At 46.8% G+C, this 24,143-nt stretch overlaps 2 protein-coding genes and 1 pseudogene across 4 annotated transcripts; all 3 read left to right on the forward strand.

Annotated features, from left to right (window-relative positions):
- The first annotated feature begins 9,888 nt into the window (after positions 1-9,888).
- LOC106970941 (folate receptor beta-like) lies at positions 9,889-18,955 on the forward strand. Of its 2 annotated transcripts, XR_008290489.1 has the most exons (5): positions 9,889-10,071; positions 12,545-12,733; positions 12,855-12,990; positions 13,126-15,100; positions 15,596-18,955. XR_008290489.1 is itself a non-coding variant. In XM_015067637.3 (4 exons), the coding sequence occupies exons 1-4, from the start codon at positions 9,904-9,906 to the stop codon at positions 13,410-13,412; spliced, it is 780 nt and encodes a 259-aa protein (XP_014923123.2). In that variant the 5' UTR covers positions 9,889-9,903; the 3' UTR covers positions 13,413-18,955. The 2 variants fall into 2 exon arrangements, 1 of the variants encoding a protein (XP_014923123.2); XM_015067637.3 differs by having other exon boundaries at positions 13,126-18,955.
- LOC113593750 (protein FAM133B-like) lies at positions 16,728-18,955 on the forward strand (annotated as a pseudogene).
- A 40-nt stretch (positions 18,956-18,995) lies between these two features.
- LOC106970926 (folate receptor alpha-like) lies at positions 18,996-24,143 on the forward strand. Of its 2 annotated transcripts, none has more exons than XM_015067614.3 (5): positions 18,996-19,138; positions 21,197-21,357; positions 23,109-23,297; positions 23,446-23,581; positions 23,724-24,143. In XM_015067614.3, the coding sequence occupies exons 2-5, from the start codon at positions 21,205-21,207 to the stop codon at positions 24,008-24,010; spliced, it is 765 nt and encodes a 254-aa protein (XP_014923100.3). In that variant the 5' UTR covers positions 18,996-19,138; positions 21,197-21,204; the 3' UTR covers positions 24,011-24,143. The 2 variants fall into 2 exon arrangements, with proteins under 2 accessions (XP_014923100.3, XP_026895547.2); XM_027039746.2 differs by having other exon boundaries at positions 19,009-19,138; positions 21,185-21,357.

Genomic DNA, 24,143 nt, shown 5'->3' on the forward strand with positions numbered 1-24,143 from the left:
TAATGAATGCTGATGTAAAAGTTCACAACTCCTTGCCTTTTAGTTGTTACTAGAAATTAAGGTTTCTAAGGGTTAAGAATTCTAATTAATATATGTAATTAAAGCTACTAGAACTAATAAAGGAAACAACTCTGTATGCAAGGAAAGTAGGAAATGTTTTTGGCTAAGAGAAGGTATGAAGTATGAAGATGCATTTTTGTTAAGGAAAAAGAAAAATTTGCCCTAAAAAAAAAAAAAAAAACCTGGTTATTTCATAATGGGAAAGAGGAAAACAAATGACAAAAATCAAACTTTCCCAAATCATTTTTTTAAGTTTTATTTATTTATTTTCAGAGAGAGAGAGCATAAGCAGGGGAGGGGCAGAGAAAGAGAGAGAGGGGGGGAGAGAGAGAATCTCAAGCAGACTCCACATTGTCAGAGCAGAGCTGTATACAGGGCTCAGTCTCACGATCTGTGAGATCATGACCTAAGCCAAGATCAAGAGTTGGACGCTTAACCAACTGAGCCACCCAGGTGCCTCCCAAATCAAATTCTAAATGAAGTTCTGTTTTGTTTTTTTTTTAATTTGGAAATACATTTGGGATTTTCTAAAGGTCACCTGGAACATCTCAAAAGATTTGTTCTCTCTCTGTATAAAAAAAGACATTAAGGGACACGAGGGTAGCTCAGTTGTTTAAGCGTCTGACTCTTGATCTTGGCTCAGATCATAGTGTCATGGTTCATGGGTTTGAGCCCTGCATTGGGCTCTGCCCTACAGTGTGAAGGCTGCTTGAGATTCTCTGCCCTTTTCCCCACTCATGTGAGTGTGCATGTGCACGTGTGTGTGTTCTCTCTCTCAAAATAAATAAATAAACATTAAAAAAACAAACATAAAAAAAAAGAGGGGTGCCTGGATGGCTCAGTAGATTGTCTCACTCTTGATTTTGGCTCAGGTCATTATCTCAGGGTCGTGAGGTAGAGCCAAGCCCTGCTTTGGGCTCTGTGCTGAGCGTAGAGTCTGCTTAAGATTCTCTCTCTCCCTCTGCCCCTTTCCTCTGCTTGTGCTCTCTCTCTCTCAAAAAAAAAAAAAAATAATAAGTAAATAAAAAATAAAAAAACAAACAAATAAAAAAAATAGGGGAGTCTGGGTAGCTCAGTTGGTTAAGTGTCTGACTCTTGATCTCAGCTCAGGTCATGATCTCATGGTTCATGAATTCGAGCCCCATCTTGGGCTCTGCACTGATGGTGAGGAGTCTGCTTGGGATTCTGTCTCTCCCTCTCCCTGCCCCTCCCCCACTTATGTTTGTTTTCTCTCTCTGTCTCTCTCTGTCTTAAAATAAATAAACTTTAAAAAAAATAGAAAAAGACATTAAACAAATTGGGCTTATTTGATGTGTTAAATTACATGGAAACATGTCGAGTAAGAAATAATGCTAAACTTTCTTCATGGATATCCTTGTATGGATATATGTTACTAATATAAGTGTTCCAGAAATTATATGAAACTCCTAAAAGTCCAATATGTAACATTATCAGTCATAATTCCAGTTACCATCTTAACATGTTTGCATATCACAGAAATAACCAAATTTCCTCATCAATTTCACTAAACAGAACTCTCATCAGACTTTTAACTATGGGCATTTTTTAATGTTTATTTTTAGAAGAGAGAGAGAGGGAGAGAAAGAGTGTGAGTGGGAAAAGGGCAGAGAGAGAGGGGGCAGAGGATATGAAGTGGTCTTTGAGCTGACAGCAGAGCCTGATGCGGGGCTCAAACTCACAAACTGAAAGATCATGACCTGAGCTGAAGTTGAACACGTAACCTACTGAGCCACCCAGACACCCCTTAACTATGGGCATTTTAAGTCTTTTTTCATTTACAGGCAGTTATTGTTTTACTCTGAGTCTCTTGCAAAGGTGCTTAATCTTCAAGGAGATTCATGGAAAGGACTCTGACAAGTACAGCTTTCTGATAACTTTCAGATCATACCATTGAACTCAGTAAGAATTTACAGAACTCTTATGAAAAGCTGGATTCATAAGACTGTAACGAAACATCAAGAATTAATTACATATGGGCGCTCCTGGGTGGCTCAGTTGGTTAAACATCCAACTCGATTTTGGCTCAGGTCATGATCTCACAGTCATAAGATGGAGTCCTGAGTTGGGCTCTGTGCCTACAGCATGGAGCCTGCTTGGGATCTCTCTCTCCCTCTCTCTCTCTCTGTCCCTCCCCTGCTTGTGCTCTCTCTCTCTCAAAATAAATATTAATAAAAAAAATATTCTACAACATCACCCAAATCTTTGAACAGATGGCTAAACTCTTGCGATCACTAACCTGTTTTCATGGATGGACCTTGCAAGTTTGAGACGACGGCTGTGGACTGGATTTCAGAATATTGTCTGTAGAATTATTATAGCATTTACTATTATAATCCTATTTATGTGCAATTTCTGGGTTACAAGTTGCCCTACCCCTGACTTTTAGCATGTGGGCTACCCCACCACCATTAATCTCCTCACCATTGCTTCTGATACCTCAGCATCACAGGGAAGATTATAATGTAAACCTTGACAGTGGATTGTTCTTTTTTGCAGCCCAAATGCCTGACTTAAGCTTTGACTACTGAGACATCCATATCAAGGACAGTCTTCTTCAATAAACACATTGCCAGCCACATGGGCTAAAGAGCCAGGTCACCTCCCCGCCAACGGATGCTCTTTTGTTTTGGAGATCTTGTTTTTTCTCTTCTCACACTTTAAATTCTCACTCTTATTTATTTAATTTATTTATTTCAAGTAGGCTCCATGCCCAACATGGGGCTTGAACCCACAAGCCTGAGATTAAGAGTCACATGCTCTACTGACCGAGCCAGCAGGTGCCCCCTGCTTTCATGTTTTAAGTTCACCAATAAAGAGTGAAACCGTGAAACCCTAGGCCCCCACCCATGACTCCAATAAAAGTGGAACCCCAGGCCCGTGTGCTGTTTCTACCCATGACCTCGTTGTGTGGCCCCAGGTATGCTGTGTAATTTCCAGGTTCTGTGAGTAATAAATCTTCATTTTTTTCAAAGTTTCCTGATGGTTATTGCTGAAAGGCATCTTACATTCATAACAGGAAGCACAAGGGTCAAGGCCAGTCCAACCACAACATTGCTTCTTGATAAGCTGGGACTGGTACAAGATACTCCTCCATATCCATACAGAAACTTTCCTTACTTCACTATGGCCTCTGCCCAGATATCGCCTTGTAGATCTTTCTATATAAAATATAGAAAAGATCTTTCTATATAAAATAACCCCTGCTGGGCACCTGGGTGGCTCAGTCAGTTAAGCAGCCGACTTTTGACTTCAGCTCAGGTCATGATCTAACGGTTCAAAATAAATAAACTTTAATAAAATAAAACAGCCCCCTCTATCATTCTCTATTCCCTTACCCTGCTTTATTTCTCCAGAGCACCATCACCATGTATCTCTTCATTTGTTTTCTCTCATCTCCCCTCCCTCACTGGAATGTTAGCTCCATGACAGCAAGGACTTTGTCTTGTTCACTGTTGTAGCCCTAGCACCTAGAGCAGCCTAGCACATAGTAGACACTCAGTGAATCTTGAACTGATTAACTTTTTTAATGTTTATTTATTTTGAGAGAAAGAGCGAGAGAGAGAGCAGGGGAGGGGCAGAGAGAGGGAGAGAGAGAATCCCAAGCAGGCTCTGTACTGTCAGCACACAGCCCAATGCAGGGCTTGAACTCACAACCTGTGAGATCATGACCTGAGCCAAAATCAAGAGCCGGACACTTAGCCAACTGAGCCACCCAGGTGCCCTACTGCCACCTTGCTGGTCCAAGGCACCAGCATCCCAGGCCTGGACTCCTGAGGTCTATCTGATCCACCCACCTGCCCACACCCAATCCCTTCTGCCCACCTCAGCCAGGAGATCTTTCAAAACTGCCGATTGAATCATGTCACTCCTCGGATTAAAACTCTTCAATAATTAAATAATCTGATCATCCCTTGCAGTGATGAGGAAGTCTGTGGAAATAGTTTGCTAATTCTGTAGAATTAACTGTTATTTGGCTGTATTAAGATGATAAGCCAGGGGCGCCTGGGTGGCTCAGTCGGTTAAGCATCCGACCGTGGCCTAGATCATGATCTCACCATTCCAGAGTTCGAGCCCCATGTCAGGCTCTGTGCTGACAGCTCAGAGCCTGGAGTCTGTTTCAGATTCTGTGTGTCTCTCTCTGCCCCTCCCCCACTCATGCTCTGTCTGTCTGTCTCTCTCTCTCTCTCAAAAAATAAATAAACATAGAAAAAAAGATGATAACCCAAATTATTTCTCAGAGCCTGGAAAAGGCAACACTAACTGTCACAGTATTATCAGTTTTCTATTGCTGCACCCATCTCCTAGCTTTGTGGCTTATAGTTGCAGGCAAGATGGGATGGGAGGACAGTGCGATGAGGATATAAGCATAGTGTCAAAGTATTTTCCCACAAAATACTGATTACTCACAAAGGGAAAACTAATAACTATATGGAGAGAAACCACCTTAACCAAACTATTGCTAGCAATAGGACATATTGCACATCACATACCCCTTGATATGATACACTCAGAAAGGGCCAATGCTCCTCTGATTTTCTGGCCAAAATGTGTTTGGTTATGTAAGAGGCCAACATTCAGGGAACATGGATGAAAAGTATATGGGAACTCTCTTTACTACTTTTGCAATTTTTTTGTAAGTCAAAGATTATTCCAAAATGCAAAGTTAAAAAATCAAATGGATGTAGTGACTTAATAGCTATCTTATTAAATTTCAAGATTTTTATGAGTCAGGAATTTGGGCAAGACTCAGATGGATAACCCTTCTGTTCCACGTGGCAGTGGCTAGGGTCACTTGGTAGTGTTCAGCTTATGTCTGAGCTGGTCTTGAACATCCAAGATGGTTTTACTCATGTGCTTGGCCCTTGGGCAGGGGTTGCTGGAAGGCCATCCTTCCTAGACCCCTCTTTTCCATGTAGTCCAGGGGCTTCTCAGTGTGGCCCCTCCAGTAGGTAGTCAGTCTCCTCACATGGTGGCTCAGGGATCTAAGAGATAGGAAATAGAAGCTGCTAGTCCCTGCCTCGATCGGTGTGGGCTGCTGTAACAGAATACCACAAACGTTGTAGAGAGCAGAAAGAAAAAGCAAGCTCTCTAAATAACTCTTATAAGGGCACTAATCCCATCTAAGCCTAATCACTTCCCAGAGGTCCTGCCTCCCAATATCATCACATAGTAGGGGGGCAGGTAAGGGATCAACATACGACTGTGGGAGAGACACAAACATTCAGTCCTTAATGATCCCTAAGGCCTGGAGCTAGAAACTGGCAAAACATCAGCTTTATCACATTTTAGTGGTCAGAGCGGTCACGGAGCCTGTCCACGTTCGAGGGGAAGGGTCACAGACCTCACTTGTCAACAGTCAAAGAATTTGTACTCTTCTCTAACCCCTCCTCATGGGAAAGGGCTTTTTCCCCTCCATTGCACAGGATTAGATTAATCATAACCTGTGTTGCTTGGACCACAGCATTGGTCCAGGCATGACCGCCTTTATATATTTATTTATGTCTTTGCTTAGCTTTTTTCAAAAAAGCAACAGAAATCTTACGTTTTCCCTTTCTGCGTCGTTTGTGATTTGTATACCTGCTTGATAACATGGCTAGGAAGAACTTCTAATGAAAAATCTAAACTTACCTCTAGTTGGAATGGGGTAACACGATACTCTTCTTTCTAAAATATTGTATTTCTTTTATTTACATTGACAAAACTTAGTAGAACTGGAAAAAATATTGTACAGTCTAAGAGGTTTCTAGGGAGAGAAGCTCTGAAAGCTGTTCTCAAAAGTAAACATAGAATGTGGTTTCTCAGCTAAATTTCCTAGAGACAAGGCAACAAAATGAGACCATGTATCTGGAGATAGCATTACGGTGAAAAAAGCATGGGCTCTGTAGCTAAATCAGCTTGGGTTGAATCCTGACTCTTCTACTCTTTAGCTGTCTGGGAAGTCACCTAACTCCCAAGGCCTGAGTTTCCTCATCTGTATGTTGGGAGTAATAGAGTTAACATTGCAGTGGGTTGTGGGAGTTACAGACACAACAAGGTAAGTAAAGCATCCATTATTCTAACTGGGGTAGAGTAGTTCTCAATGTATGATGACTGATGTGATTATGTAACACATGTTTAGTTTCATTTACACCTTCAAACCTCTCCTAAGAGAAGGAAAACAGATACATGTCCCAGTTTAGGGAATGAAGGTACCAAGACCAGCAGCACAGTGAAGATTGCAGGCTGGTTTGCAGGCTGGTTCAATAGTGCTGCTGACCATGGTCTGGTACTCAGCAGTGATGGCGCCCGGAGTGGGCACATGGGGCAAGGTGAGCATCTCATAACCAGACTCTGACCTTGTCATCCCAGACGTACCCGCGGCAGGACCATGTGCTGAGAACAGACTGAAACCACAGACCTTGCCCCAGGAGACGTATTCCACTAGTTGGGTACGTGAGGACAAGATTTGGAGGTTTTCCCAAAATCATAATGGGAAAACATCAATATACATTATTTTAAAAAAAAAAGAAAAAAACAGGGGCAATACCATCTATCTTCTTGCTAGCAGCAATTTTACTATCTGAAATAATGTTTGAGAAATAGACTAAGGGACAAGCATCTCTGACTTGAAAAAATGAACTTTTCTTCCTTTACTTTTTGTTTTTTAAAGATTTTATTTTTGAGTAATCTCTACACCCAGCGTGGGGCTTGAACTTACAACCCCGGGATCAAGAGTCACGTGCTCCAGGGGCACCTGGGTGGCTCTCAGTCCATTGAGCTTCCGACTTCGGCTCAGGTCATGATCTCAGGGTCCGTGAGTTCGAGCCCCGCATCAGGCTCTGTGCTGACAGCTCGGAGCCTGGAGCCTGCTTCAGATTCTGTGTCTCTCTCTCTCTGCCCCTCCCCTGCTCATGCTCTGTCTCCCTCTGTCTCAAAAATAAAATAAACATTTAAAAAAAATTTTTTTTAAAGAATCACGTGCTCCACTGACTGAGCCAGCCTGGTGCCTCCTTTCTTAACTTTTTTATAATGGTTAAAGAAAGGGTTTTTGCCATAGAGAGCATTTTAATTAATTTCAGACCATACAAGGCATAAAGAAGTACTTGAAGGTTATGGTATCAGCTGTGACAATAATACTCAAGTGTGTAAGTGCGGATAACTTGGCTTCATGAGGTTTTTGTTTGTTTTGTCAAAAGCATAAATGTATAGTGAGGAGTGCCTGGGTGGCTCAGTCGGTTAAGTGTCCGACTCTTGATTTCAGCTCAAGTCATGATCTCACAGTTGGTGAGATCGAGCCTCATGTTGGGCTCTGCGCAGACAACGTAGAACCTGCTTGGGATTCTTTCCTTCTCTCTCTGTCCCTCCCCCACTCACATGCACATGCACATGCTCGCTCTCTCTCTCTTTCTCTCAAAATACATAAATAGACTTTTAAAAAAAAGCACAAATGTACAGTGAAACTACCCCCAAAAGGCAAAGTGTAGAACAGTATGCTATCATTTGTGCACAAAAATGGAACATATGGTTGGCCTTGAACAATGCAGAGGTTAGTAGTGCTGATACTCCCTACCTCACTGTGCAGTTGAAAATTTGCATGTTAGGGGTGCCTGGGTGGCTCAGTTGGTTGGGCATCCGACTTCAGCTCAGGTCATGATCTCACGGTCTGTGAGTTCGAGCCCCGCATCGGGCTCTGTGCTGACAGCTCAGAGCCTGGAGCCTGCTTCAGATTCTGTGTCTCCCTCTCTTTCTGTCCCTTCCCCGCTCATGCTGTCTTTCAAAAATAAACATTGAAATTAAAAAAAAGAAAGAAGAGAGAAAGAAAGAAAGAAAAAAGAAATCTGCATGTGACTTTTGACTCCCCCAGAACCTAACTAGTAATAGCCTACTGTTGACTGGAAGCCTTACCAGTAACATAAACAATTAACACATACTTTGTATGTTATGTGTATTGTATGCCATATTCATACAATAAAGTAAGCTAGAGAAAAAATGTTATTAAGAAAATGCATTTATAGTACTGTACTGTTTATCCAAAGAAAATCTGTGTGTAAGTAGACCTGTGCAGTTCAAATCCATGTTGTTCAAGGGGTCAACTGCACATGGCATAAACGCACAGAATTTCTATGGTAGTATACCCAAGGACCTAGGACTAATGGTAGCCTCATGTTCACATTTCTGCAAACATATCTATAGTATCCATAACTAATACATAGCATTATTCTATAAATATCCTTCTTACTGAAATGTACATAATAGTATCAAATCAGATGCATCATTCTGTATTTTATCTTTCCATTCAACATTTTATATATTTATATTCATATACATACAAACATATATGTTATATTTAAATAAGGTATATACTCATATGGTTCAAAGAATCAAAACAGCATAGAAAGATTTATAGAAGAAAGTCTCAGTGCACCTGGCTGGCTCGGTCAGAAGAGCATGCGACTCTTGATCTTGGGGTTGGGAGTTTGACCCCCTGTTGGGTAGAGATTACTAAAAAATTAATAAACTTTAAAAAATTTAAAAAAAATAGAAGAAAGTCTCATTCCTAATCCTGTGTCATCCCACCAAGCAACTACTTAAAAAATTTTCTTCTACATTTCCAGAATTTTCTTACGCAAGCACATACATTCTCCCTCTTCCTTGTTTACACAAAAGATTGCATTCTACCAACACCTTTCTGCACCCTACTTCTTTCACTTAACAATATACTTGGAGGTTTTCCCATATTTGTACACCAAGAGCTTTCTCAATCTTTTATACCAGGTTAGATCCCATTGGGTAGACCATAATTTATTTGCCTGGCCTCTCACTGAAAAACAGTTGAGCTGTTTCCTAGACAGAGCCTGACCACCCCACCTGACTGAGACACTGGAGAAGCAGTCCAGGTAGGTTTATAAGAGGGAGTGGAGAGGAGGAGGGAGACACTGTACCTCCCAGGTGGGCTGAGGGCAGAGGCAAGTTCAGGCTTTGAGAGAAAGTGGGGAGGGAGAGGGGAGGAAAGGTGAAGTCTTTCCCAGTTCTCCTGGGGTCTCGTGTGTCTGCTGAATTTTCCTCTGGTAACTCCCACCACCCACTGCTCTGGCTCCGTTCCCTCCTTCAAGTGCCTTACTCTTGGCCTTCCCCTGGTTCTATGCCTGGCTCCACCAGGGTAACTTCCCAAGCCCCTTGTGTGGTGGGGAGGGGTTGCTGAGGTGTGAGAAACCAGGCTCTGACTCTCCGGGCCTGCACCCTCATTGGCTCTCCACATTGCACCCCTAGCATCTCCCAACTCCCGTGTCACCGGGTCCAGGACCATAAGCGGTAACTGAATGGCTCAGTGGCCTTCAGCTGGCCCTAGGTCAGCATCCCTGTCTGCCCACTGGCAGTCTCCGGGGGCCTGAAACTAGGCTACCTTGGACTGGTGGGGGATGGGCTGAGGCTGACAGGTACTTCTTCCTCTCACTCCCCACCCTCATCAGCAGACCACTTCCTGTGGTTCCCGTTGTACAGATCTGAGAAGACTTGCCGAGCTGGCAGGACACTCAGACTGTGGATGAAACACCACCAGTGAAATACAGAAGGATATATCCAGAGAAGGGTGGTGGCTCCCACCAAGGTAGAGCAAGCTAGCATTGGAGGGCCCTTGGAAGAAGGCCCTTGGGTCTTGCCTTCTGGCCTAGACCTCTACATCTGCCTTGTTGTTTGACTCAGGTGCCCTAGGGGATAAGCTGGGTGAGGAGGGCAGAGATCTGGGCTTGGCAGGCAGACAAGACACTCGGTGGAGAGTCTCATGGCTGCTGCCTCTCTCTCAGGCTGTGTCCACCTCTGACTGTGGCTTTCTGGCAGGAACGGATGAACATGGCCTGGCAGGTGACACAGTTGCTGCTTCTGGTTTCGGTGGCTACTCCGTGGGGTGCCCAGTCCAGGACTCCAGGGGCCAGGAGAGACCTGCTCAATGTCTGCATGGATGCCAAGCACCACAAGACAAAGCCGGGCCCTGAGGACAAGCTGCATGACCAGGTGAGGATGGAGTGGGGTCAAGGGTTGGGGAGAATGGAAGAAGTTGGGAAATGGGAAGATCAGTTTTGGGGAGCAATGGAGTAAAGAGGGTGGCTGAGGCAATCCCCAGGAGTCCACCAGATTTACTGTAGTGAGGGGACCATTTTCTGGCACCCACTATGGGCCAAGTGCTTTCCTCACGCCTTGTCAGTGAATATGCCCAAAGGGCCTAATTGGTAGGTGGATGGTCTCTACTCATTCAGATAAGGAAATGGGAAATGAGGCCCAGAGAGGGCACAGGTACATGTGGGAATTGAGAGGCTAGTCTTTAGCAGGGCTTAGGACAGAGTCGGGCAGTGCCCTTCCCAGCATTAACTATGTGCCAGCCTACGCAGCTCAAAGACGAGGTACAGGGGAGACAGGTCCTTCAAGGTCACAATGCGGCAAACATATGAACAGTCCAGGTCCTCCACCCCTATTAAGTCCTGAAGAGACAGTGACAAATCAGATAACGCTGGGAACACTTCCCAGGAAAGGTGCCATCAGCCTTGGCCTTGGAGGATGAGTAAGAGATTTCCAGGAAGACAAAGCAGGAAAGGGCAGCCTAGCAGAGAACAGCATGTACACGGGTGGCAGGGTTACAGCACAAGCCGTGGCAAGCGTAGTGAGGCAAGAGCCAAGGATGCTGCTGCCCACAGAGAAGGGAAGGTGAGGGCCCTCCTTTTATAGGTAAAGCCCCTGAAGCCACTCAGGGAACCCGAGCCTGAGGTTGAACTCCAGGATCGTGAGAGATGTCAGTATTTCACTCTTCCTGGTCTCTTCCTCTGTTCCCCACAAAATCTCATGTTGCTAGAGGGCCAGGGATGTTTCCAGGGAAAGAAGGCATAGACTGACCCAGGGGCTGGAAGTGAAGGGCGGGAAGCCCAGAGCCCCATGACTTCTGAGTCATTTCCGATGTATCATTTGCTTTGTGCATGTGTGCATGCGCTAAAATATGAGTAACATAAAATATGCCATTTTAAGCATGTCTAAGTATCCAGTTCAGGGGTATTAAATCCATGCACATTGTCTTGGGACCATCACCACCACCCATCTCCAGAGCTTTTTATCTTCCAAAACCGGAAGTCTGTATCCACCACTTCATTTTCAGAACCTTTTAAGTTCTAGAGGGTGCTTTGAAGAACCCTCTGGAGCACTTCTTCTTCTCCAAGAAATGGCACACAGACTTTTGTGGGAGACAGATGATTCTGTAATTATGAGAGACAGGGGCTGCACTGAGAGTGCTTATCTATGTTGAGCCCCTGCTGTAGGCCAGCAAGTGATTTTCATTATATAATTAATCTTGTGGAGGCAAAAACCACTGACTGTGGTGAGCAGGTCAGGGATGAGGTGCATGGGTTCTTGCAGGGCAACCGAGAGTTGGGGCATCAGAGGAGGAATGTGCATGAAGTTAGGGAGGCCTGGAAGCATGTTCTGTGTCAGCCGTTCTGGGGGCGGGCTGGGTTGCTGGAGAAGGGTAGGTTTGGTTCTACCCTCATGGGTTTTCCTGAGTTTCTCCTGAGTGCCCAGACCTGTCACATCTCCCCTGTCACTTGGCCCTGGGTGCTAGAGGTCATCTCAGAGATTTTAAGCAATCGGCTCATAATCACTCAGCTCTGGAGGACCAGCTCAGAACGATTTCTTCAGACACCTTCACCACTTCCTCTGTCTTAGCTGTCTTGAATTTACCTCTCTGGGATTGCCTCCCGCGTTGAGTCAGGTCCACACCGGGGTTCATGTGCAAGACATTGCCCCTCTGTTCCCCACTGCTTTCTGGACCTATCTGAAGTCCACTAGCCTGGGATTCCAGACCAGATGACAGCAGATCAGCCCCCCTCATCTCCACCCTTACCACAGCTTGGAGCCAGGCTTTTCAACCCCACCCCTGTCCTGAGTTAAAATCTTGATCCTACCATTTCCCAGGGTAAACTCTGTCAAAGTTGAAGTAATGATGTTTTCACTAGACCGCTGAAGGCATAAAGTGCCAAAGCCTCAGGGACTTTGCACTTGTTGTTTTCTGTGCCTACAATGATCTGTATCTTCCCTCTGCCCGGGACTAAAACTATAAGCTCCATAAAGGTAGAGATTTGATCTGTTTTGTTCACTGCTATATTCTCAGCACCTAGCACAATGCCTGATTGAAGGTAAGCATTCAGTTAATATGGGCTGGATGTGGAATGAGTAATATAAATAACCCGAATCATGTGAAATAACTTTGTAAACTGTTTAGAGCTGTAAAAATAATTGCTCCCCCAGACAGTGGTTCCCATGCCTCCCACATCCTCTGTTTTACTCTCTGTTAAAAGTTCTGTTATAACTACCCCAAGGGCCAGGCATAGAGGCACCCTCCCCAGCAAGTATTCCTCTGGAAGCCCTACCTGGGGCCAAGGAGCCAGAATATGGAGGAGACAGCTGTGGTGGGGGAGGCATGTGTTCCAGTGTCTTCTCCACCCAGTGCACTCCCTGGAGGAAGAACGCCTGCTGCTCACACAACACCAGCCAGGAGCTGCACAAGGACCCCTCCCTCTTGTATAACTTTAACCTGGACCACTGCGGCAAGATAGAGCCTGCCTGCAAGCGCCACTTCATTCAGGACAACTGTCTGTACGAGTGCTCACCCAATCTGGGGCCCTGGATCCAGGAGGTACGGGCCTCTCCCTCACCCCAGCCCAGCGGGCTGCCATCCTGCTCGGTCAAGGTGGTCAAGGCGGTGGCTGCCAGCACCCCTGGCTGAGAGGAGCCCTCCCTCCCCCCCTCCCCCCCAGGTGAACCAGAGCTGGCGCAAGGAACGCTTCCTGGACGTGCCCCTGTGCAAGGAGGACTGTCAGCAATGGTGGGAGGACTGCCGCACGTCCTACACCTGCAAGAGCAACTGGCACAAGGGCTGGGACTGGAGCTCAGGTGAGGGCCTGGGGTGCGGAGATGGAGGCGGGGTCCGAGGATCTGGGGTTGGGTGCGGATCTCCAGGGGGGTGGCCAGAAATGGGCTCTGGGCCCAGGGGCTGAATGTCTGTGTCCACCCTCTCTCCCCATGCAGGATCGAACAAGTGTCCGGCCGGAGCCACCTGCCGCACATTTGAGACCTACTTTCCCACGCCCGCAGCCCTGTGTGAGGGCATCTGGAGCCACTCCTACAAACTCAGCAACTACAACCGAGGGAGCGGCCGCTGCATCCAGATGTGGTTCGACCCGGCCCAGGGCAACCCCAATGAGGAGGTGGCCAGGTTCTATGCCTTGGCCATGAGTGCGGGGGCCATGTCCCATGGGATTGGGCTTCTCCTGCTCAGCCTGGTCCCTATGCTGCACCTCTGGCTCCTCAGCTGAGTCCCTCCCACTGCTGACATCTGGACATCTTCCTTGACTGCACCCAGCCTAGGTGACCCAGCCTCAGCCCAGCTCAGCAATCTCAGATAAAGGGGCCTCCCAATGCCCTAGTAATTATGCTTCTTGATCCAAGATGGGTCATATGGGGTTCCTCTGACAGCCTATTTTAATAGACAGATCCAGGTATATCTTGTGTCTCAAAAATAATTTGGAGATGAGTCGTTTGGGGGGCAACATGCCTCATTGCTTTATCATTCCTATTGAGAGGCCCAAAGAGGGACTGGGACTGGCTTGAAGTTCACCAGTAAGTAGGGGTGGAAGCTGACCCCTAAGTCTGAGGTTCTTACTTCTACACCAGGCTTCCCCCTCAAGTTCCCTCCCCCAAGTTCATCACTCCTACATCACAGGGCATGATGAGGGCATTGGTGGAAGAGGTGGGCAGAGACTGGCAGATGAGTCATCAGGCTCCTGGTGGGAAATAAAAGTTTCTTGCCCCTTCCTTCCCTTTCTAGATGTGGACTAGGGTGGAGCTATTGGTGGTGGTAGTGGGTAGGGAATGCCAATGAAGAGCAATGGCATTGCTTCCCTTTCTTAAAAGGACAAATAATGCTACACTGAATCATCTTATGCATGGTAGAATGCTATACTTGAATTTCAGAAAAGGGATTGCTGGGTCAAGAAGCATATGCATTCGGGTGCTTGGGTGGCTCAGGCAGTTAAGCGTCCGACTTGGCTCAGGTCTTGATCTCACAGTTCATGGGTTCAAGTCACACCGTCAGGGTCTGTGCTGACAGCTCAGAGCCTAGAGCTTGCTTCTCCTTCTCTCTCTGCCCCTCCCCAGGTTGCAATCTGTCTCTCTCTCTCCCATAAATAAAGATTAAAAAAAAAAGGAAAAAAAGTAAAACAAACACAAAAAATGTCTTACTACATGACAGCCCCTTACCAGAGCTTTAAGGCTTTTCCATGGTATCTGTTGGAAAAACTAAGCTTCAATGGCATAGAAAGCCCTGCCATCCGCCCCAACTTAGAGCTCACTCTGTCAAACTGTTCCCCTTCCATACCATTCACACTTTTCACTTTGGGCCTTTCTCAGGCACTTCTCTTTCTGTGTTCCTGGAACGTTCCTTTGTCCTCTGTGGGCTGGCTCCTCATAGCCTCTCAGATTTCAACCTACAATTCCCCACTAACAGGACTTCTGACCACTCAACCAAAAGAAGTCATCCAGGCACTTTCTTATCACATCGCTCCAGTCCCTTTGTACAAACACCTACCTACTGTGTTTATCATCTGCTGTCCCTGACAACACAAGCCCTCACAAGTAGCCTATGGAAGCCCAGGGAGGTTAGAGGAGGCTTCCAGAGGAGTAATGTTTGCCAAGCAGAAAACGGAGGGCGGACCGGTATTCCATGGTTATGGTTCAGCAAGTACAAAAACTTGGTGGGACCAAAGCACAAGCAAAAATTTCTAGATGGCTGAAATAGAAGTTAAGACGGCAAGGGCAGGAATTGAGGCCAGAGGAGAAACATTGGATTTGCAAGCCTTAGGCTGATGCCCTGAGTGCCTCTCACAAAGCTTCTCTTTCATTCTTTGTGAAAGGATCTGGTTTGGAATGGGACTCAGATCTGAATCCTAGCCTCACCTTGCTGCCTGGGAACCACAGTTTCCACAGCTGATGGGCTGGCACTCAGGTGAAGCTCCAGTTTCTCCCACCCCCACTCCCTGCAGCCCAGGGCCTCTCCCTTTGTAGGCCAAACACCTTCCTGTTATCTTTGTCTGGTCACAGGGCAGCCTACAGATTGGGTCCTACAAGGATGCGGATAGCTCACCTTGCTGATATTAATCTTCCGGTCTAGGCAGATAACTCTCTCAGGATCTGCTCCTAGGTGGCTGCTTCACCCCCCGCCCCAGCACCCAGATCTCAGATTCAGAACCAGGCTTGAGGCTCAACAAGGGCAGGGACTCCCCACAGGTCATAACCCCACCCCCAAATCACCTCCCAGTGGCTGGTTACTTCTGAAGCCATCAGGGCCCAGGGCCTTACTCTCCTGGTGGAGGGGCCACAAAGCCCAGTTAATGATCAGCCCCCAGGGCAGGGGTGGAGGGTGCGGGCAGGGACAAGTCCAATCTGAAAGAGCTCCCACCTTAAGACATTCCTAGATCTCTGGTCATTCTTCCCCAATCAGGAGAAGGCTGTCTGGTCCTATAAAGCCAGAAGAGAGGTCTGAAGGGTCCAATGGTGCCTTATCTGCCAAGGTCTTCAGAGGGCTGAACCCTCCCTGCTTGTCACAGGATTCAAGTAAGGATCACTCTGAGGGAGAGGGAAAGCAGGGCATGAGCTGGGGTCTCCTGGGAGTCCATTTCTTTGCAGACCCTTTAGGGCTTGGCTGCTCCCCCAGCAATCCCACCCTCTCCCTGTTCCATGGGCCCAGACCTACGGCCTTCCCCAGGGTATTGAGGCTCCATCTTTCTTAAACTTCTATTGCCATCCATAGGTTGATGGCTCCCACATCTGCATCCAACCTAGACCCTTCCTCTAGGCTTTCGTCTCTGTAACTACTTCTCCCTGGGTTGCACACAGGCGCTGTGACAAAACAAAGCTTGGTATTTTCTCGTGCCCAAATTTGCTCCTCTACTCTTCCCTTTCCCCAAAAGTGGTACCACCATGATAAAAGGAAGGCTTGTGTCCTTGGCTAGGGTGAGAGAGGTGGGAGGGGTCTACATGAGACCAGACTCTGATAATGCCATAGATGGGGCACCTGTATGGGTAGATGTGGGGGGCAGGGGAGTGGAGAGAGGAGGGCTGGGGCCTGGGGTTCTGGGCATCTGAACATCTGATTGTGCAGCTGGAGGTGAGCAATGCCTGGGGCTGATGAATTTGGAGGAGTTGCTGGATCTATAAGTTGGGGACTGGAGAGTTCTGTGCTCTCTACAGCTGGCTGGGAGCTTGGAAGCTTGCACTCCAGCCCTTGCCCTGCAGTTGGTTCTATCCTGATTCTCTGGGTCTCGTTCTCTTCTGTATAACAAGGACAGGGGGTTGGAAGTGGATCAGATTGTTTTAAAGGACTCGGCAACTCAGGCTGCAAGGTTTTATCAGACCTGAGTCTGGGGTAGAAAATGGGGTCAGTGGGGCTGGGGACTGGCCCTAGGCCGGCACTATTAATCCACCCACTTCCTGTGGAAGCTGGCTAGTGTCCACAATAATTGACGTGCAAGAATTAACTGCTGAGTAGGCCGAAGGACCTGCGGTGGGCCCACCTCGGCCACCTCTCTGGCTTGATCTTCCTCTGTGCCTGACTGTGTGCTTAGTCCCGCACCATGGGGCAGCAGGAAAATCGAGTGGCCTCTATGAACCCAATAGCAATGGCCAGATCCAGGGGTCCAATCCAGTCTTCAGGGCCAATGATCCAAAATTATCTGAATCAACCAAGGCCTACCTGGGAAGAAGTGAAAGAACAACTAGAGAAGAAAAAGAAAGCCTCCAAGGCATTGGCTGAATTTGAAGAGAAAATGAGAATTGGAAGAAAGAACTGGAAAAACACAGGGAGAAATTAGTAAGTGGAAGTGAGGGCTCATCCAAAAAAAACAGAGAAAGGAAAAAAAAAGAAATCTGGTAGGTATTCATCTTCTTCATCAAGCTCTGCTTCTTCCAGCAGTTCTTTGGATTCTGAAGATGAGGATAAAAAACAAGGAAAAAGAAAAAAGAGAAAGAAGAATCGTTCGCATAAATCTTCTGAAAGCTCCATGCCAGAAACTGAATGGGACAGTAAGGATAGTTTAAAAAAAGAAAAAGAAGTCAAAGGATGCAACTGAGAAAGACAAGGACATTAAAGGACTCAGCAAAAAAGAAAGATGCGTCCTGAAGATAAACCTTTATCGTCTGAGTCCTTATCAGAATCAGATCATGTTGAAGAAGTATGAGCAAAAAAGAAGAAAAGCAGTGAAGAACGGGGAAAAGAAAAAACAAAAAAGAAAAAGAAGCATGAGAAACACAGTAGGAAGAAGAAAAAGAAGGCTGCTAGTTCAAGTCCCGACTTGTCATAATATTAAGAAAAATCAGGATTCCTTTATAAAGAAAGTGCAATGTCTAAGGAAATTTCAACGGTGAAAATTGTGACATAATTACTAACATGCATGAATTTTCTTGTTTTTAGAATTATTACTGGACTATTCAGTAGCCACTCAGATGCCTCCGTGTGAAAGGGCCATAACTGTTGCCTGCTGCTTGAACATCAGTTTTTTCTCTTCCAGTGCTTAACAACTCTGGGAGATAATACATTGCAGTTGTGCTAGTGGTTAAGATTTGGGGATATAATTACTATTTTTGACTCGAAGTATCTAATGATACATCAACAGAAATCGAATCTGGATATATCATTTAAGATGTAATTAGAAATGACCAGATGACTCTAGTTAACATTTTGGAAATAGGGATTACACTGATATTTCAAAATTCTTATTCAGTAGATAAGTGTATTTTAATTTTTCCCCTTATATACTTTTATTTACCTGGGGAAGGAGCTTTTAGGTTTTGGGGGGGGGGCTGCTATCTCTTTAGCTAGAAGAATAGCGTGCCTTTTATCCTCACACACCCTGTTTTTGTGGACACAGTAGCCATGCTTCATGGGGAGGTCAGAGCTGGTACAGCAGTCTTGCCCTTAGACATCCTTGGACTCTTGTCATTTGCTGCTTTAAGTGAACCAGAGTAACAGCCTTTTGCAGCACGACAAAGCCCCAAAAGTTCTGGGATTTACCTCCACTTCAATAATACTGAATGTTTTTTAGCATTAGAATGTGTTATAACATTTGAATTAACTTTGACTACACTTTGGCTCTGGAGAGGAATCATTTCAAATAGCCACTGGTACTTTTTGAACTTGATAGCTAAAGATTCTAAAACGCAAGTTTTACACTGTTAGTTTTAACCGGTCAGGAAAATTTTATGTAACCCGTGATAGTTATTTTATTTTTGTATGAATTTTGTTTAGGCTGCCGTGTTTAGCTTTTATTAACCCCTTATTCCTGCTCTTAAATTCCATACTGTGGTTAATGGCATACTTGCCAAGATACTTAGCATGTAAAACAAAAAAGCAGACTTCTAATTTTTTCTTTTTTTTAACAGCTTCATACTGAAGCTGAGTCTTACCATAAACAAGTTGAGTGGCAAGCCTGGTATGCTGTGTCTTGTTACATAAAGCTATTGCCAGAATCTTAGTAAATATAACACTTTAGAAACTTGTCTTTGTATATTCATAACAAATTGTGACAAGTTAAGTGAGAATTACATTATTGCTCTTCCTGTGTCATATTTTACTAAGAGTTTGTGCCTCATATCTACTGCTGAATTGTTTACTAGTAACGTTAAAAGGAATTGAAAAATCATTTTCACTTTACATTTTTATATAATCCGGTAACATGATATATAATTTGATGTACAATTTTGCCTGTTACAGAGGGTGTGCTAATTATAGTGGTATATGCACAAAACATTTTGGCATGACAAGAGGCTGAATAAATAGCTATTTTACTTAAAAAAAAAAAAAAAAGGAATTAACTGCTGAGTGGCCTTCGCCCGATCCCGGCTCCACTCCTGGGCCACATTCCCTGCTGCCTGACCTACTGCCCGTCTCCTAGGCCACTAAACCGCGGCTGTGCCCCGGAGTAAGGCAAGGGGGACTGTAGAGCGGAGCAGAGGCCTGAGCCAGACCAGGAACCACTTCCTCTCCCAGGTATGCCACTCCCCACCCCTTTAGTAGAGGCAACACACCCCGCTGTGCTCTCAGCATGTGCTAAAGAATTTGCTGCACCGAGAGGATCCACTTTGCCTAAATCCTAGAGAAATCAGAAGTGGAAGCTAAGGGCCCAGAGCAGAGCAGGGTCTGCCCAAGGTTAAAACCACAAGCTGGTGTCCACCACCGAACTAGAACCAGCAGACTTTGACCTTTCAGCACAGTGCTGGGTTCTTAGCGCTTCACGTCTGGGGCCCTGGGTTGTGTGTGTTCAGGGTGATGGTGGTTGGTGGGGGCATAGCTGCACCAGTATCTGAAGCTGAGACTAGGAATGTGGAGAGCAACTTGCAGAGTGCATAGGTTGCAGGGAGAAGAGAGCTCTGACTCTAGAGAGCAACCACCACAGCAAGAAAAACTACTGACCGACCAGGTGGGGCCCACCAAGCCTGGGGAAGGGCCTTCTCAGCCTCCACCCAGGCCTCCCTAGTACTCTCCATCAGCGGCCTCCATGAAAGCCTCAGCACAGCGAAGGTGCAAGGGACAAAGCTGAAGGAGCTCTGGAATCGAGGGGCCTGTATCAATCTTGGGGGGTCTCTATTATGGTAGGTGGGGCACATCCCTCAGCCTGAGCCAACTGATGACACAATCCGTGCCCAGCTGACTCTCATTTGTTAGGGTTTTCTCCCCTACATTTAGTGCTCAGATGAGGACGCGAAAGCTCAAGATAATTTGAGTTATTTTCCCCCAAGGTCAAGCCAGAGGTGGTGTGTTAGGGCTGAGAACTGTGCTCTAAACTGCTAGACCGTGTTTCCCCAAAGAACCTGATCCAAAGAGTCACCTGGTGCTCCCAAGAGTACTGATTTGTCTTGTGACCCAATCAGTGAGTGATTGGGTCATTAGAAAGATGATTGGGTCCTGGAATGAATGAATTACCAAGTGAGAGAATGAATAAACACTGGAGTAAATAGAGCAGCAGAATATTGGATTGTGGAAAGGTGAGGGGCGAGGAGGCGAGGGGAGGTGGGAATTCAATTCCAGGTTTCCCAAGCCCTGCCAGGCAGTCAGCCTGGAGGCCACCCAGCTCAGGTCCCGTCCAGGAGGCCAAGGAAGCTGCCTGAGCTCCACAGGACAGGGCGGGGAGGGCAAGGCAGTGTGGAGACAAGGCAACTTTGAGCAGAGGGGCGTGTGCGCTTTGGGAGCCATGGGAAACGAATGCCAAACTTTAGGAGAGCCCAGGCGCCTGGTGACCGGTGGGGTGAAGGAACGGTCAGTTCCCTCCCAAGGTTCAGTGTCTGAATTCAGAGGATTCAGGTGCTACGAAGGCCAAAGGGAGGCCAGCTCTGTGGTCGGGGGCAGGAACCTCCCCAAGGCCCTGGAGGCTGTCCAGCTGGCTGCCCACAGCCCTCTGTGCCCTGGGACATTCCCCGAGGCGCAGGATCTCCGGGAGAGGCCAAATGATGAGGCTGGGAAGGGCTGGAACTGGGGCTGGGTTTTGTTGTCTTGTTTTAAACTTAGGTCTGCGGCTTATCTGGAGCTCCAAAACTGAGGTTATTGTCAAAGTTTGCACAAAGTCATTTGGTGTCAAAATCTGACCTGAAAATTAATGTGAGGTTATTACAGTTTTTATTTCTCCCACCAGTGTAGCTATTTCAGTACAGAATGTATAGCTTGACTGTTGCGTGCAGGTGAATTGTATTACCTTTTACAAAATCCTAAATACTTGAAATTCTGAAACACTTGCCTCCAAGGATTTCAAACAAGACTGTGGACCTATGGCAATCTCCCGGCTATTTCTTCATTTTGCCCAAACCCCATCCCTTAGTTTCATCATTTGATCCTCCTGTCCACCTGGAGAAGTCACTAATGACACTAGCAAGGACTGTCCCAGAGGGCGGTGTCTGATCCCTCCTCTCCCTGAGGCTATGAAGATAGGGGTAGGGGTGGGGCATGACAGGGCCCAGGCTTCTTGGAGGCTCCACCCACCTGGGGCTATTCCCACACACCTGGAGGCCCCACCTCTGCTTTTCTTGGTGCCACTGACCACAGGTCTTCCTTCAGACACCGACATGGCCCAGCTGGTGACAACAGAGTTGCTGCTCCTTCTGGCGGGGGTGGCCGCAGTGTGGGCAGCCCGGCCCAGGACTGAGCTTCTCAATGTCTGTATGGATGCCAAGCACCACAAGGAAAAGCCAAGCCCAGAAGACGAGCTGCATGAGCAGGTGGGCGGAGGGGTGATCTGAGGTGGGAAGGTGCTGACTCAGGAAGAGGGCAGCGAGAGATAGAAGCATCAAACCCTTTCCATGGTGGAGGCAGGAAGGCCACCTGAGAGACTTTGAGTTTGCACTAATGCGGGCAACTACTGGCTTACCACATACTGTGTGCCCAGTGTCGTCAGTACAATGCCAGCACCTCAGCTCCTTGGTTCTTGGGTTTCTGCATTACACAGATCAGGAAGCACGTCCAGAGAGGAGCCTGGGAAATGACACATGAGAGACCCGTCAGACACATCAGACCCATGGGGCTGATTTTGATTTCAGAGTTTAGACAGAAACTGACCCAAGAATCTGAGAGCAGCAAATGCACACAACACATTGTGGTTTCTTTCCCTCCAGCCCCAAACAGCTCGAGAAAAGTAGATTTCTCACAGTCTTGAGGCTGGGTGTGAGGCACATTGATTCATGCATCTAGCAATCATTTCCACTGGGGCTCTTGACCTTTTTGTTGGACCTGAGGTCTCTTTTCTATGAAAATTATTTTGTCACAACCCCTTTAATATCCTGGACCTATCTAAGCATTAAAAAAAGCAATATGATGCATAACTGTAAAGAAAACACAAAAGGGAAGTCACTTGTAAAATGCATTCCAATATGTAAATGTTCATTTTGACCTCAGTAGCAGATAATGATCACAGTCCCCAGTTAGTGCTTGCTCAGAATCACTGAGCCTGCAGCTAAGTGACAGTGTAACTTGCATACTTTGAGCAGCCTTGATTTTAACTTCTTTTAAAGTGCACGTTTTTTTGTTTTTATTGTGGTTTTTTAAGCTTTTTAAAACAATGTTTATTTTATTTATTTTTGAGAGAGACAGAGACAGAGATAGAGCATGAGCAGAGGAGGGGCAGAGAGAGGGGGAGACACAGAATCCAAAGCAGGTTCTGTGCTGCCAGCACAGAGCCCCATGCAGGGCTCGAACTCACAAACCATGAGATCCTGACCTGAGCCAAAGTCAGTCACTTAAGCAACTAAACCACCCAGGCGCCCCTAAAGAGCACATTTTAATATTTTGCTTTTAAACTGAATTCTAAACTATTCATTCACTGTTTTGAGTATTTATGTAATTAGATCTATTCTGAGGTTCCAATTTATTTAGCTTGCCTCCTCACCTCTGGGTCTTTGTCACCTTCTAAATGAGGCTTGTCTGACAAGTCTAGAAAACTGCCCTTCCCCATCCCTCTCCCCTGCTTAATCTCTTTCCAAAGCAGTCGATGAGTTTTCATTGTTATGTCTCTACCTTCTGGGTTAGAGTAAGTAGGAGCTCAATAGGGATTTGGATTATTGAATTTTATAATGGCTGCACTTCCCCCAAAGAGGGTCCCCCAGTGGCAAGTATTTCTCTGAAAGACTGACTGTGTTAGGTGATAAAAGTGGGAGGAGTCTTGGTAGCTCAGTGAGTCAAGTGTGGGACTCTTGATTTCAGCTCAGGTTATGATCTCATAGTTCATGGGATCGAGCCCAATGTCAGTCTCTGTACTGACAGCGCAGAGCCTGCTTGGGATTTTCTCTCTCTCCCTCTCTCTCTCTCTTTCTCTCTCCCACCCCCAAGTAAATAACTAAACATTAAAAAAATAAATAAAAATAAATAAATAAAATAAATAAATAATTTAAAAAAGACTAAAGGGGGAGAGGTTGCGCATGGGAATACTGTGGCTGTGCCAGGCATGGGAGTTAGTGCCTGTGTCTCCCCCACCCAGTGCAGCCCCTGGAAGAAGAATTCCTGCTGCTTTGCCAACACCAGCCGGGAAGCCCATAAGGACATTTCCTACCTGTACAGATTCAACTGGGACCACTGTGGACAGATGGCACCCGCCTGCAAACAGCACTTCATCCAGGACACCTGCCTCTATGAGTGCTCCCCCAACCTGGGGCCCTGGATCCAGCAGGTATGATTGTCCTCCCCTGGACCCCCAACTTTGCAGAGGAGCTAAGCCTCCCAGACAACTCCTCGGGCTGCCTCTCCAGCTCTCTCTTCAGGGCAGAGCTGCCGAGAATCTTGAACCTGAGCCCTTTTTCTCCACTCACCTCTCCCAGGTGAACCAGAGCTGGCGCAAGGAACGCTTCCTGGACGTGCCCCTGTGCAAGGAGGACTGTCAGCAATGGTGGGAGGACTGTCGCACGTCCTACACCTGCAAGAGCAACTGGCACAAGGGCTGGAACTGGAGCGCAGGTGAGGGCCTGGGCAGGTCAGGGAGGGAGAGATTTGGAGGCAGAGGTGTGGGGTGTGGAGCTGGCATATTGGGGCTGTGAGATTGGTGGAAACAAAGTTAGTTCTGGGCCCAGTGGCTGAAGGTCTTCCATCTCCCCTACAGGGCATAACCGGTGCCCAGTGGGAGCTGCCTGCCACCACTTCCATTTCTATTTCCCCACGCCCGCAGCCCTGTGTGAGGGCATCTGGAGCCACTCCTACAAACTCAGCAACTACAGCCGAGGGAGCGGCCGCTGCATCCAGATGTGGTTCGACCCGGCCCAGGGCAACCCCAACGAGGAGGTGGCCAGGTTCTATGCCTTGGCCATGAGTTCTGGGGCCATGCCCCATGGGATTGGGCTTCTCCTGCTCAGCCTGGTCCCCATTCTGCAACTCTGGTTGCTCAGCTGAGCTCCTTTTACCTTGTGATACCTGCACAGCCCTGCCCTGTTCAGCCCCATAGCTCCTAGCTATTCACTTCCTGTTCCTTGGATGGGGGCGGGGCTCTGCCCCACGTTTGAATAAACCAGACACCCAACGTGTA

The sequence above is a fragment of the Acinonyx jubatus genome, chromosome D1 (genome assembly GCF_027475565.1).
Source record: "Acinonyx jubatus isolate Ajub_Pintada_27869175 chromosome D1, VMU_Ajub_asm_v1.0, whole genome shotgun sequence".
In the NCBI taxonomy this organism is placed as follows: Eukaryota; Metazoa; Chordata; class Mammalia; order Carnivora; family Felidae; genus Acinonyx; species Acinonyx jubatus.